The sequence below is a fragment of the Sphaeramia orbicularis genome, chromosome 15, assembly GCF_902148855.1.
Source record: "Sphaeramia orbicularis chromosome 15, fSphaOr1.1, whole genome shotgun sequence".
NCBI lineage: Eukaryota > Metazoa > Chordata > Actinopteri > Kurtiformes > Apogonidae > Sphaeramia > Sphaeramia orbicularis.
Window position 1 is genome coordinate 22,697,497 of NC_043971.1, and position 13,158 is coordinate 22,710,654.

Sequence of the window (13,158 nt, forward strand, 5' to 3'; positions counted from 1 at the left end):
TGCTGCCTGTGAAGGATAATGAGGGAGATGGCGAACTGTGTAGCGCCACTAACGCTCCTCTCGTAGATAGATGCATTAGGTTTTGGCTGTGGTACGAAGAGATGAGCCCTCACTTACACTCATTACTCTTGATTTGACTCAAATTGTAATTTAACAACAAATCGATCCTCTGGTAGCGCTGACCTTTGCTGCAAGGCTTTTACATTTTCCCTTATAGTGCTACTGCAACAGGGGATTGCAGAGCAGCCTTTCTGCTACTATTTTAGAATTTGCCACTGTCTAATATGCTCAGGATGGATTCAGTGCCCTCTGTTCTTCTCTGTTATTTCTTTTGTGAGGAAAGCATTAGTACACCCCAATTAACATGTAATCTATTTGAAAATACATTTCAGAATTATTTTTAAAGACATACACCTTTTTCAGAACATGTGCATGATTTGCCTTTCTTTTATTTTTCGCTGGACTATAATTATTGAACGGCAAATTTATTTCGAGTTGCAGTAGTTTGCATAAGTAAAGGTTTGGCAGCAAGGATAATAAACTAGTCCTGGAGAAACATCTAAAATTATACAGTCATGGAAAAATTATTAGACCATCAAAAGTCATCAAAAACAACAGTTATGCAAGCAAGTACTAACTCCTGTGTGTATTATGTGACTAAAACAGACAGAAAAGAAAACATGGAATGCCTAAAAGCACGTTTTTTTCAGTACAATGCCATAAGTATTGATGTAAGAACTTAAGTGATTTTGGTTATTATCAAGAAAACATGAAAATGTGTAGATATCAGCTCTTAAATAAATATCTTATGAGTTGTTTTTGTTGTTGTCATTATATTTGTCCAATCAAATGTACCTTTAGTTGTACCAGGCATTAAAATGAACAGGAAATTGAAGAAAACAAGGGGTGGTCTAATAATTTTTTCCGCGACTGTTCATGTTCATAAAATCAGAGAAACAGAGAAAACTGAAGAAATTGTGACTTTTTCAGTAAAATATATCAATAACTGAACATAAACTAAGTGTGTCCATCCACTGTCATTGATCCAACTCCATGGGATTTACTGGTGAATCAATGCTGTAGAAGATGACAGTGTTTGCATGTTCACTACGGAGCCTCTAAACGTTCAAATGGGTCATATCTGATGACCATGAAAAGATGACAAACTGCATTTTACACCAATTATTTACATGTATTGATAGGATTAGTGGATCAGAAGTTATTAATTTTTGGTTATTATCAAGGAAACATGAAAATGGATAGATATCAGCTCTTAAATAAATATCTTATGAGTTATTTTTGTTGTTATCATTATATTTGTCCAAACAAATGTACCTTTAGTTGTAGCAGGCATTAAAATGAACAAGAAATTGAAGAAAACAAGGGTGGTCTAATAATTTTTTCCGCGACTGTAGATGATGGATGCTCATAAATGACATAATCGCATTTGCATAAAAAACGAGTGATTCTGATTTGATTTGCCAGCCGAACGTAATTCATAATGAGCATTCTGTGTGCAATTCACATGTTTGATTGTATCGCTTGAACATTTTCTTGGACTTATCTCTTACCACTTAGACCAGTGAACCTTCTTTGCAGTATCCCGGAGAAGATGCCTAAATATTAACAATGAATTTTAGGTTATTAAAGTTTGAACTTCAGCTTGTTCACAATGAAACTTGGTTGCAGCTGACCTACTTTTTCAAAGCAACGCTAGTGTGATAAAGTGCTTCAGTTTGAGGCTATTTAACATGGAACTAAAGTATTCATTAGGAAGTGTCAGTTACTTAATAATTTATAATATTGAGTATTATTTAACATATTACATCTTTCCATTTAATTACACTGAAAATGCATTTTTCATATTATGTGATATGCATTTGCTTAACAGGCTCTCTGATTTCCTAAATGACCAGTTTAGTCAAGTAATAAAATAGCGAGGGTAAAAATAAACTAAATGATAGATTTCTGCAAAATTAATGCGTTAAATTGTGTTTTATCAATGCAACACATGCTGATACATTTTATAGAGTGAAACTTATTTCCCAAGATTTTTAAATATAGAATTATCTAGAAAAGAATGGGGCCATTTGTTTAAGAGCGGGTACATTACACACACAATTAGCTCTCTTAGAACAGGCTGTGGAAATAATTTTAAGACCAAAACCAATTATTGAAAGGCAACTAGGATTGCACATAATCTCTGATGAAAGAAAGAAAAAAAAGGATGGTGCTATTTTTTTTATTTTTTATTTTTTTAGTCAGGACCAGGAGCATTTGGCCATTTTCACACTTTCAATGATAACTTTCAGGTCTGAATATATAAATTCAGTCCAGGCTGTAAAAGGAAGGCAGGGCGAAAAAAAATGGTTTCAACAAAAGCGTGATGACATTAAAGGACGGAAGGTTGATTCAGGCAGACAGGATGTACAAAAATAGTCAAATGGAGGAGAAAAATGAATTATATCACAGTCGGTTATGGCTGGATGTTGTGTCTAGTGAATGTGACACATGTTCTGTTATGTAAAATGTAACATCACCTAGAAACCTCCTACTTTTTCTGTGTGGCTTTAGCCGACTGCCCCTGTATTCGGTACACGCAGGACAGACAGAAATATTTTTTTAATGTTATTTTTGTCGTTAGTTTGACTTTCTAGCGACTGATAATCAGTCTGGATCTCACATGAGGATGAGGTTCGAGTCTCAAGGTTGTGTCGAGGTATCAGAAATAACAAAGAGAATTGATTTGTAGATGTATTGCTGTTGTCGCATACCAGATGTTTCATTAAGTGAGGCTTCCACTTGAATTGTAATGTAATTATTTTCCATGAGCTATAAACCATGTGTTGCTTTTCCTCTATGATTATCAACACAAGACCATCAGAGTTACAGATCGTCTGATAGACAGTTGAGTGCGTTTTGGTGTAGTGTTACCAGCACAATAGCACTGGGATCACTTTGTCAAGGGGATTAAATGGATTTACGTCTCTGGATTAGGATGTAACCAGCTGGGTACATTTGTGAAAGAAAGTGTGTCTATGTGTGTGTGATAGGGGGCTTGTTTTAATGGTCCCTGTCAGGTGATATTGCTGTTAGAGGGAAAGCTGCTTTTCTTCATAGTACAACCAAATGAATCCTTGTTTGAGTCCCCTGAAGACTGCTGAAGTTTGATTTCAAAAGAATATGCACTCATGGTTAACAAATCTAGAGATTTTAGAAGCACCTGCATTGGATTTTTTTTTTTTTTTTTTGCATTTTTTTTCTTTACTCCTTGGGATTAAGATGTCACTCAGATTTATTAGAAATAGTGTGTTTTTCTCGCACTAGTCGCTTTTCCATTAACCCTCAAATTGCGTGAATGTAACTTGCGCGTAGAAATTTACATAATAGAACTCGTAATCGTTTTTTGATTAAAAGTTTTTGCGTGTGCAAGAGGGGTTTTTTCGGGCGCTGCACAAATGGTATATCACACAAAACTACAATGGAGAGTCCTTTTTTCCGCAACTAGAGTCGCATGAATAAAAAAAAATGGGTGTTGACAGATGTGAAGAGAGAGTGAAGAAGAAGAGTTTTAAAACAAACATGGCGAATCATTTTTTAATTTAGTACGGGACAGAGGGGTGATATATAATAATAATGAATATATCTGTAAATCAACATGATATTTACGTTTGTCGCCATGTTTGTGGAATGAACTCACAATAATAAATAAACAAATCATTGCATTTGTGATTTAATGGAAAAACTGACATTACGGACTTCTGTTTTTTTGACATTTAGTAAAAATCGGTAACATTTTGCGCAGATGTCCAATGGAAAAGCGACTACTGTATTTAAATCACAGGACATAGTCATCATTGTGCCTCTAAATCTAATTTAAACCTTAATGTGAATAGTAATAATTAGAGGAAGGGAATCACTGTAATACATTGTTAATTGTGCATTAATGTAATATTCAGTCTAAAATGTTTTAAACATTAAAATAGGGCTCTTAAACCAGTCACTCATTTAAACAAAATGAAATGCAGTAATGACTTCCATTAACACCTTGTGGAAATGATAGTAATTCATGTTAATTAGAGTTTATAAAATGTTTGAGTCGGCTTCAGTTTTGGCGGTCTTCAGATCAACAAATGGTTTTGATTCTTCACTCTTCATGCAACTGTCAGTTTCATGCTTGCATTGTGAGAATGCTTTTGCAGCTGTGTGCTTCATCATCAAGCTACCATTTTGTGAACAAAATGCACAGTTTATTAGCATTTTTTCGCAGCAGAGTCTCATTTATCCTCATTGTAGAGGTACACTTTTCCTCTGATCAAAATCAAATTGTACTACACTACACATGCATTTGAGTATTTGTCCAACATAAATGCAATAAATGCAGATTATACCAAAGTGTACCTTCCAATTTTCTCATGAAATTGGCCTTTCCTTGTAAACTGCAATAGCAAACTGTTTTATTGTCCTGTAATTTGTTCACAAAATGATGATTTGGATTGGTTTTGTGCATGGTGTCTGATTTGGAAGGGGAACCATTGGTGATGGTAAGTTTTTGGTCAAAAAAATCGTTTGAATCTGGGCAAGAAACCATATTAAAGAGGTAGGAATTTTGTTTTGTAGTGAAAATTAGGTTTTAGTGCCCTAGTAGCTGCATGTTTACACCTGGACTGATTAAAGAGGTGCTTTTATTTGTCTAAATATTCATTAGAAACTGCATGCTGATTCTGTCATTATTTATTTAAGTCATTACTGTATTAATGAGAAGGTAAAAGTCACCAAATGAATTAAATAAATTTTGTAATATTCTAATTTTTGGTTGTTTTTGTGTGTTTTTTTTGTGCATTTTGCTTTTATAGTTAAGTGTTAAATCAGATTCAAGAGTAGCTGAAATCACTTTAAAGGGAACTGTTGACTGACTATTTTTTGTTCTTTTTATAGGCAGTCTGTGGGCCCTTACACACTCTTTTTTTCATTGCTTTTTGCATGTTTCTAGTCACACCATTTTTTCAGATCAATTTATTTATCACTGGTAGCATGATTTTTACTCCACTGGTTTGCTATTGTGTTAAACACATGTAATTCTTCTCTCATTTAATAGAGTGACAGATTTTACTTGGCAGATTTCTCACCTCCACAAACTTCACATTGATTGCCTAAACTAATGTTAAAGCAATTCAATTTGAGAGGCAATCTTTTTTTTTTTTTTTTTTTTTTTTTTTTTTTTTTGCATTTCCAGTACACTCACTGGTCATTGCTTTGAATACTGTGGCAAAACCACCTGAATAGATTTCCAGTAACACTAGACCCCACTGCCCATTCTGAAACCTTAGAGGCATTGCTATACCGCAGCCGACTCTATTTATTTAGGTTATTTTCTCTTGCAGCGCATTTCATCACATGCAGTGAAGAGCAGCTTTTCATTTAAGAAGAAAAACATTCACACAGAAAATTCATTGAGTCTGTTGAATTAAATAGTTGTTGATCTCCAAAGTTACAGTGCATCATGTTTAAAGAAAACTGTCACATAAATAAAAGATTTGAGAAAGCCTAACGCAACAGGATGAACAGGCCTTAAGATGCGCGTCTTAGTCCCTCAGCATCACATACCCTGTAATCAATACTGGTTCTTTAATCTGTCAAAGGTGATGCCAGTTTTTTTTTTATCTGCCACCAACAATGACTTGTTTCAGAAGATTTAAGTCTTCAAGGTTATATTAAATATTCAGAAGGGGCGAGCTCATTTGGTTACAACTCTGTCCTGTAGTCCAGGTCAGTGCGTGAGCAAAGACAGAGGACAATGTAAAGGCCAATCCATAAATCAGAGTTTCTTCTGCAGGGGTTACAATAGGTCACTTGCATGTGATGTTTAATGCCTTGCATGGTGACGACATGCAATGGCCAGTACTAGTCTGCATGCTGCTTAATGAATGTCTTCCTCTCTTTCTCTTTGCCTGTCCGTGCTTCCAGAAGACAACTATAACGAAGGTGGGTATGTTAATCATCGGTGTTCATTTTTGCCAATGTTTTTATGCCTACTCATTTTCATGGTTACGGCTTCACAAATACATGCAAGGAAATGCTTTAATGAAGGTGATGGAGTTGGTACTAGTGACAGTGGTAAGTCTGGTTAATCAAGGTTTCATCACACCAAAAAAAAAAAAAAAACAGGTAAAAAGAACAAATGCTAATATATTCTTTCAGATCCATTGATTAAATGTTTTGTTTTTGGTTTGAAGTAAGGCATTTTAATTTAATTTCTCTGTGCTTTGCTCTGGTTCTCCCTCAGACGTTGCAAGTTTTCATTGCACACATCATTTTTCTTATTTGAGTATCTGTACTTGCTCGACGTCTTTGGACCCTAATGATGAGCATTTACACCGAGATGTGCTGTTAACTTCAGGTTTACCCAAAACACTCTCATAAAACAAAACCAAAAAAACCACTAAAATGTCAAGTTGGAAGTTATAAACTGAAATTAACAAAATAATAATAACATCAGTAAGACATTTACTGTGATAAAATGTGGCAAGAAGGCTTTTAATCCCCGCTATAAAGAGCAGTACTAAACTAAAAAATGTCACGGAAACTACTGAGATAAAGTTAAACCTCTAATCATAAAGGTTTCACACATTAGACATGCAGTGGTGCGTGTTTATTAATGTCTGCCGCATTCAGCTTTTGGGGGATCTTAAAAATGCAGGTGGGGTTACATATTATAAAAATGACTAGAACTAATCACCTGAAAACCAGTAGATTTATTGAGAGGAAACGCAACCAACCAGCACACTTAGTTTTAATGTCATATTAATAGAGTTTTATTCAGCATCCCATATGAATAGTCAGATACATATAAAACAACTTCATATCTTAATTCAAGCTATCTCTACTAATTTTTATATAAAGGTGCAATAACCAAAAACAGGTCTGATCGTGATGTGTACGATGCAGACGGTATTTATTTACTGGTTAAAGCTCAGCTCTATTGGTGTATTTGCCTTTTTCAGTGAAAGGTGGGAATTTAAGTCTGTATGGTTCTAATCTTGGGGAATAAAAAAAGTCAACCTGAATAAAATTTTCTTAACAAATGTCTAGTAAGTGGCTGATGATGCATTGCAACCTGTTGCGGTTGGCTACATGCTCATCATGCTAACCCTGTCTGTGCACCCCCTCCCTCTTTCTCTCCGTCCCACTCTTCCCTAACCCAGCACCCCTCAAGTAACACAGACATCTGCTCTGTAAGAGATGCCTGCGTGTCAGTGTCACACAGCTTCCCATGATCCCTTGTTCTCTGCTGACTGTACTCTTGTTTTCCTTTAAGGTCTGGCACACCTGATGATGGGCGACCAAGGTATGAGCTCTCTTCCTTTTTCCCGTCATTCCTCCATTGTCTCCTCTGCTCCCATTGTGCTCAGAAAATGTGCGCGCCTCTAAACTCTTCTTCGATGTTCAGGCTTGAAGCTTCACATATGGGCTGTCATTTCACTTATTTTGGATGACCTAGTTGATGTTCATTCTCCCAGTGACTTTTTTTTTTTTTTTCATATGACCCCCTTTTCAAACTCATTTGGCTTCTCCTCCCCCCCTCCGCCACGGGGGTAGCTGTTCCATTTCTCTTCAGATTTTCGTACTTTTTAATTATTCATATCTACTGTATATCCTGATGTTTTATGATTATATGCTTAAAAAGGACATTTACATTCCCATTACTGGAATAGAATGCATGGCTGTGGAAAATAGCTCACTGAATATTTTAAGTTAATCCTCATCTGGCCTCGCTACGGCAGTGCATGTTGCTAGTGTCTGTTTTATCTTCGCCTCTCCATTTGTGTGGCTTCTGCATACCCTTGTCATGTGGGACAGCTGGGATGTGAAATATTGTTCTTCTGTGTCCACTTTCCCTTTTTAGTTCTCTAGCAGTCACACATTTCTTCTCTTTTTATATATATTTTTTTGCTCATATATGTAGCCATCAAGCCTCTTTTCTCCTTGTCCTCTGTCCTGTTCCAATCTGACCGTGACACTTATCGGTGTCTCCTCTCCTTTTGTTCTCCCTTTTTGTCTGGAATCTGCTTTCTTCATGGAACATTTCATCAAATCTCATAGGTAAAAGTAAAGGTACTACCCTTTTTAACTCTGAATTCATTAAACTACAGCAGCAATGTTTCTGGCATTATATACTCATTCTAAATGAAGTATATGAAGTCATTGTCAATTGCTTTCTCAACTATTAATAAGGTTTTGAAGGTAGGTGCTTTGCATTCACACGCTAAAGCTGTGTCACACCTTTCTTTTCTGCTTGATGCATGAGAATTTGAAATGAGGCTCACGCGGGTGTACAGACACAATAGTTGCTGTCCTAGATGCAGTACACCACCACTCGGGGGTAACTACAAGCTTTTTGTTCAAATAAATGGGTTTGGGTTTGTGGGTGAGGCTTGATCATAGTGTTGTGGGCCTCCCATCCCGGCTGTGATCCTCACCTCTTCTCCCTGTGGGGTAAGTGGACTTCTGATCTTTGCCATCTGACTCTCCTCCTCAGGGCAGAGAGGGGAAGCTTGGCTTCTAAGGTCCCTGCTGAGCATTCAAGGTAAAACTTTGATTCTTTCAAGTTGGTAATTGAAGTAAAGCCATATTTTAGCAAATCATTTTTAGTGGAAAACTTGGAGGTCAGCTTGTGTGGTTTACTAATTGGAGAAAAATATGCACTGAGTCGATGTTCAAGTTAAAACCATGCAATGTATTTTGACATTCAAGTGTTCCACTTACAGTACTTTCTGTAATAACATAGTCCTTGATTTTGCTTGCTGTTGTTGCTGCTTTGACATTTATTAAATTACTTCATTTAGTTTGCTAATTTGCTTATTTGTTGTATTCATTTTGACATCAGTTTAAAATACTGTGACATGTTAAATGCAATGTGTTATCATACATATGAAGCATCATCTGAAGAGGTAAGTGTCCACTCTGTACTGCGATGTTAAGGAGGCAACATGGTGCTTTGTGAATTCAAAACAGAGCTCATGTAAAGTGAGATATTCTGCTGATTTTCTGCAAGGTGCACTGATTTGTACACTTAACATCCACTACTATGTGACACACACACACACACACACACACAAAGACACACATAGTGCGTGCTACCAGCGTATAAACTATTTTCCATTACGAGGTGTACGTGTATTGAGGTTTTTATCCATGTTCCAAGGTAAGTGTCATTTTCAAAGTCTCACCGGTGGATAATAGCTTGGATGATTCATACAGATTTTCTGGACATTAAACACACACACAGCCTTGGCGGTTGCAGTTCAATAAAATGCAATTGGCATCCTTATAAAACTGAAGTTCCGGAAACGTTTCAGATACAAGTTTTGTTCTGATGCTGAATGAGATTCACAGGATGGTCAACACTGGATTTTGTTACAAGAGCAAGGAAATGAACAATGATTTATACTTAGAGGGGTCATATTTTGCTAAACCCACTTTTATTAGACTTTGGTACATTTATTTGTGTATTTGGGGACACTAAAAGATCCAAAAGTTTGAATTTGAACCCGCCAGGTGCTGCAAAGCTATCTTTATATTCATTTTGGGAAAAATAGAGTGGATTTCTACAACCTGTTTTAATTCCTGCTTAATTTGTCACGCTTATAACTAGTCACGTCTCGAGATTTGCACATACAAGGTCAAGACTTCTGATGAACATTTCTCCGAGTACGACATAATTGTTTGTAGCGGTTGTAGTCCATACTGAAAATATGTCCAAACTTCAAGCTGATTACCTAAAATGTCCAGTTGTTGGTTGTATTAACAAACACAAGTGGCTGAATGGGACACAGCAGCATAGTCAACAACCTGTAGGGGGTTTTGGGTGTGAAGTGACTAATTTGCATTTAAAGGGCCAGCGCTCAAAACAATCTTTCTGGTGTCATTACTCAGAAATAGGGTTGAAGATGGACATGTGGAGTTGAATTAATGAAAAATTCAGACCCAAGCATAGCATTTACAGTTTATGGAGACCACAGGAAAATGTTTTAAAATGCATAATTCCATTTAAAAAAGCAAAAATCACTCCTTTAATATTAACAAACCTGCCTATGTAAACCATTGAGTAAGTTATTCCCTTTTTAACAGGCTGTACTTAATTTCTGGTACCATTTTGTTTCAAGTATTCTACTCCTGTATGGTTGTTGGATCATTATATGGTGCATTTTTTATTATAAACAAAATGATTTACTCAAACTGCAGTAACAGATTAGTTGACTGCCATGAACAAATGTCTGTGTTTAACCCTATGAACTCATTTGCATTTAAAGGGCCAGCGCTCAAAATGACCTTTCTGGTGTCATTACTCAGAAATAGGGTTAAAGATGAACCTGTGGAGTTGAATTAATGAAGAATTCAGACCCAAGCATAGCATTTACAGTTTATGTAGACCACAGGGAAATGTTTTAAAATGCATAATTCCAGTTAAAAAAGCAAAATATCACTCTTTTAAGAGACACCCTCCTATGCATTTTTCTTTTATCTAATACACTACTTATTACTGATATATTTATTAATCAAAATAGCATCAATTAATGGTGTGTTTAGTTTTGAATAAAAGCCTCAGACAAATAAACCATCTTAGATCCTGCATATAAGTATCACACAGACTAGATTTTGCAGTGGTTATAGCTTCATGTGATACCCACAGGTTTTTACTACATAGTACCAAATACCCAGGCTGGATGTGGCAGAAGGAAAACCACAGGGAGAGACTGAGAGATGCTGATTAGGCACAAATCTGACATACGTAGCACACTGCTTCTAATTTGGGCTATGGTTAGTTGTCCCCTGTGTTGTACAGTATGTAACTAATGCAGTCCAGTTATGTACTATGTGGTCACAAACACACAGCCCCACATGAGTATTAAATCTAGGTGTAGGGACAGTGCCTGTATTCATTGTCCGCTTTAAGCTTCTGAGAACATGGTGCATTATGTAAGCCCCCTCGAGGCCCTCCTCTGACACGTTAACCACTTGTATGGTTTATCCTCTGTTTCATGGCTGGTCCTTTGAGGGTGGGCTTGTGTATGTGCTGCTTTCAGCGACTACACTGATTTGTGAAGCCTTGTTTCCATCCAGCTCCAGAGTGCAGGCATACAGTAGGATAAGTCATAATACCTCTGGCACACAAATCACCAGGGTATTTAATTGCTGTCATCACAATAAACTGCCATGTGCAGCTTAAGGGGAACTGCAGGCTGTGCACACAGGCTTACAGGTACAACTGGGCTATTTCTAAATTAGTATACTTTCTAATGTAATTGCTTTCACTTTCTAAAGATGGAAATTGTCCCTTTTCATTATACCCTGCACATTATTGGAGATTTCTGTGATGTGTCTCTATTTGCACATGCTGTACTATATTTTACATGTCAAATTAAAATCATGCTTTATAGAACCTGGTACTTGTAAATGGTATTGCATCATTTTCACCTTTACAGATCTGACCTAAAGCAGAAACAGAATATTAAATGAATCCACATGAATGAGGACATTTTGATCCTCATCAGAGTGCATCAGAGTGAACATGTATTATCATTAGAATAGTGAAAATCAGTAACATGTATAAGCCCATGGAGAATATCCTGACAAAACCATTGTTTTAAAGGGGTCATATATATATATATTTTTTTTTTAATATATATTTTATTTTATTTATTTGCACATCATAAACAGCAAGAGAAAAACAAAAAAAACAAAAACAACAACATTCAAACAAGTAGCATCATTGTGAAGGAGACGATAGAAGCCAAAAAAGGCTTATGTGAATACCTCTCCGGAAATAAACAATGGAAGAAGAAAAGAAACCAAACAAAGAAAAAAATAATTAAACATACAATATAACTGAAATAATAATTTAAAGTAAAAAAAAAAAACAATAGAAAAAAAAATCTAATCACAAATCATCAAATACAAATCAGATGATATACAGCCTGACATTTTTTCATAAATTAGAGTCCTTTTCAGATGCTTTTTAAATAATGATAAAGATGATGTTGATTGAAGTTCAGGTTGTAGAGTATTCCAAAGATGTGGTCCATGATATTTTAGAGAATACTGACTGACAGAAGTTTGGAATATAAAATTTGCTTGAATATCATGTAGGATAATTGTGAATAACAGAAGACAACATAAAGAAGTTCTGGAAAACTCTGGAAAGTGGGTTTTGCTAAACCCACTTTTATTAGTCTTTGGTACATTTATTTGTGTATTTGGACTCTAATAGTTCAAAAAGTTAGAATTTGAACCCTCCAGGTGCTGCAAAGCTATCTTTATATTCATTTTGGCAAAAATCGAGTGGATTTCTACAACCCTTTTCAATTCCTTCTTAATTTGTTACATTTTATAACAAATTACGTCACAATATTTGCACATATAAGGTCAAGACTTTCGACAAACATTTCTCTGAATACGCCGTAATTGTTTGTCAGCAGAAAAATACTGCCAATATGTCCAAACTTTGAGCTGATTACCTAAAATGTTCAGTTATTGGTTGTATTAACAAACACAAGTAACTGAACAGGACAGAGCGCACAGCCAACAACCTGAAGGGGGCGGGGCATGAAGTGGCTCATTTGCATTTAAAGGGCCAGCGCTCAAAACGACCTTTCTGGTGTCATTACTTATAAATATTGTTGAAGATGGAGCTGTGGAGTTTAATTAATGACGAATTCAGACCCAAGCATAGCATTTACAGTTTATGTAGACCACAGGGAAATGTTTTAAAATGCATAATTCCATTTAAAAAAGCAAAATATCACTCCTTTGAAAATCTCTTCAACACGAGCAGAGGAAATGTAGTTCTAGCATGTGCTGATCTAACCCGGAATGAACGGCATCATGTAGGGAGGTGTGCATATGTTTGCGTTCCTTGTGGTGGGTTACAAAAATGGATAGTACTTAAGCTGCAATTTCAGCTCAGATCTGTGAGTAAGTGTTGTAGGAGTGTGGTGAAAAGCTCTGTTGATATACCCTATGTGGGATTTTAAAGTACTACCCATTTACTTCAGCTCAGGCTCAGCAAGATACTTTAGCATTCAATGTTATGCAAAATTGCACTAACAAGTGCAAGGGTCCTGAGCATTATTTTTTCCAACTTTAAGGGGCTCACAC

At 36.1% G+C, this 13,158-nt stretch overlaps 1 protein-coding gene across 43 annotated transcripts in view; it reads left to right on the forward strand.

Moving 5' to 3' along the window:
• LOC115434544 (neurexin-1a) overlaps positions 1-13,158 on the forward strand; it is a 283,978-nt gene that overhangs the window by 19,821 nt on the left and 250,999 nt on the right. For 15 of the 43 annotated variants that reach the window (XM_030156529.1, XM_030156535.1, XM_030156541.1 and 12 more), the window contains 4 exons: positions 5,968-5,985; positions 7,319-7,348; positions 8,104-8,115; positions 8,540-8,587. The exons of 5 other annotated variants lie outside the window; for them this stretch is intronic. In XM_030156529.1, the coding sequence (XP_030012389.1) occupies positions 5,968-5,985; positions 7,319-7,348; positions 8,104-8,115; positions 8,540-8,587 (108 nt within the window). The remainder of the gene's footprint in view (positions 1-5,967; positions 5,986-7,318; positions 7,349-8,103; positions 8,116-8,539; positions 8,588-13,158) is intronic. 23 more of the 43 variants (XM_030156545.1, XM_030156550.1, XM_030156553.1 and 20 more) reach the window with 10 other exon arrangements.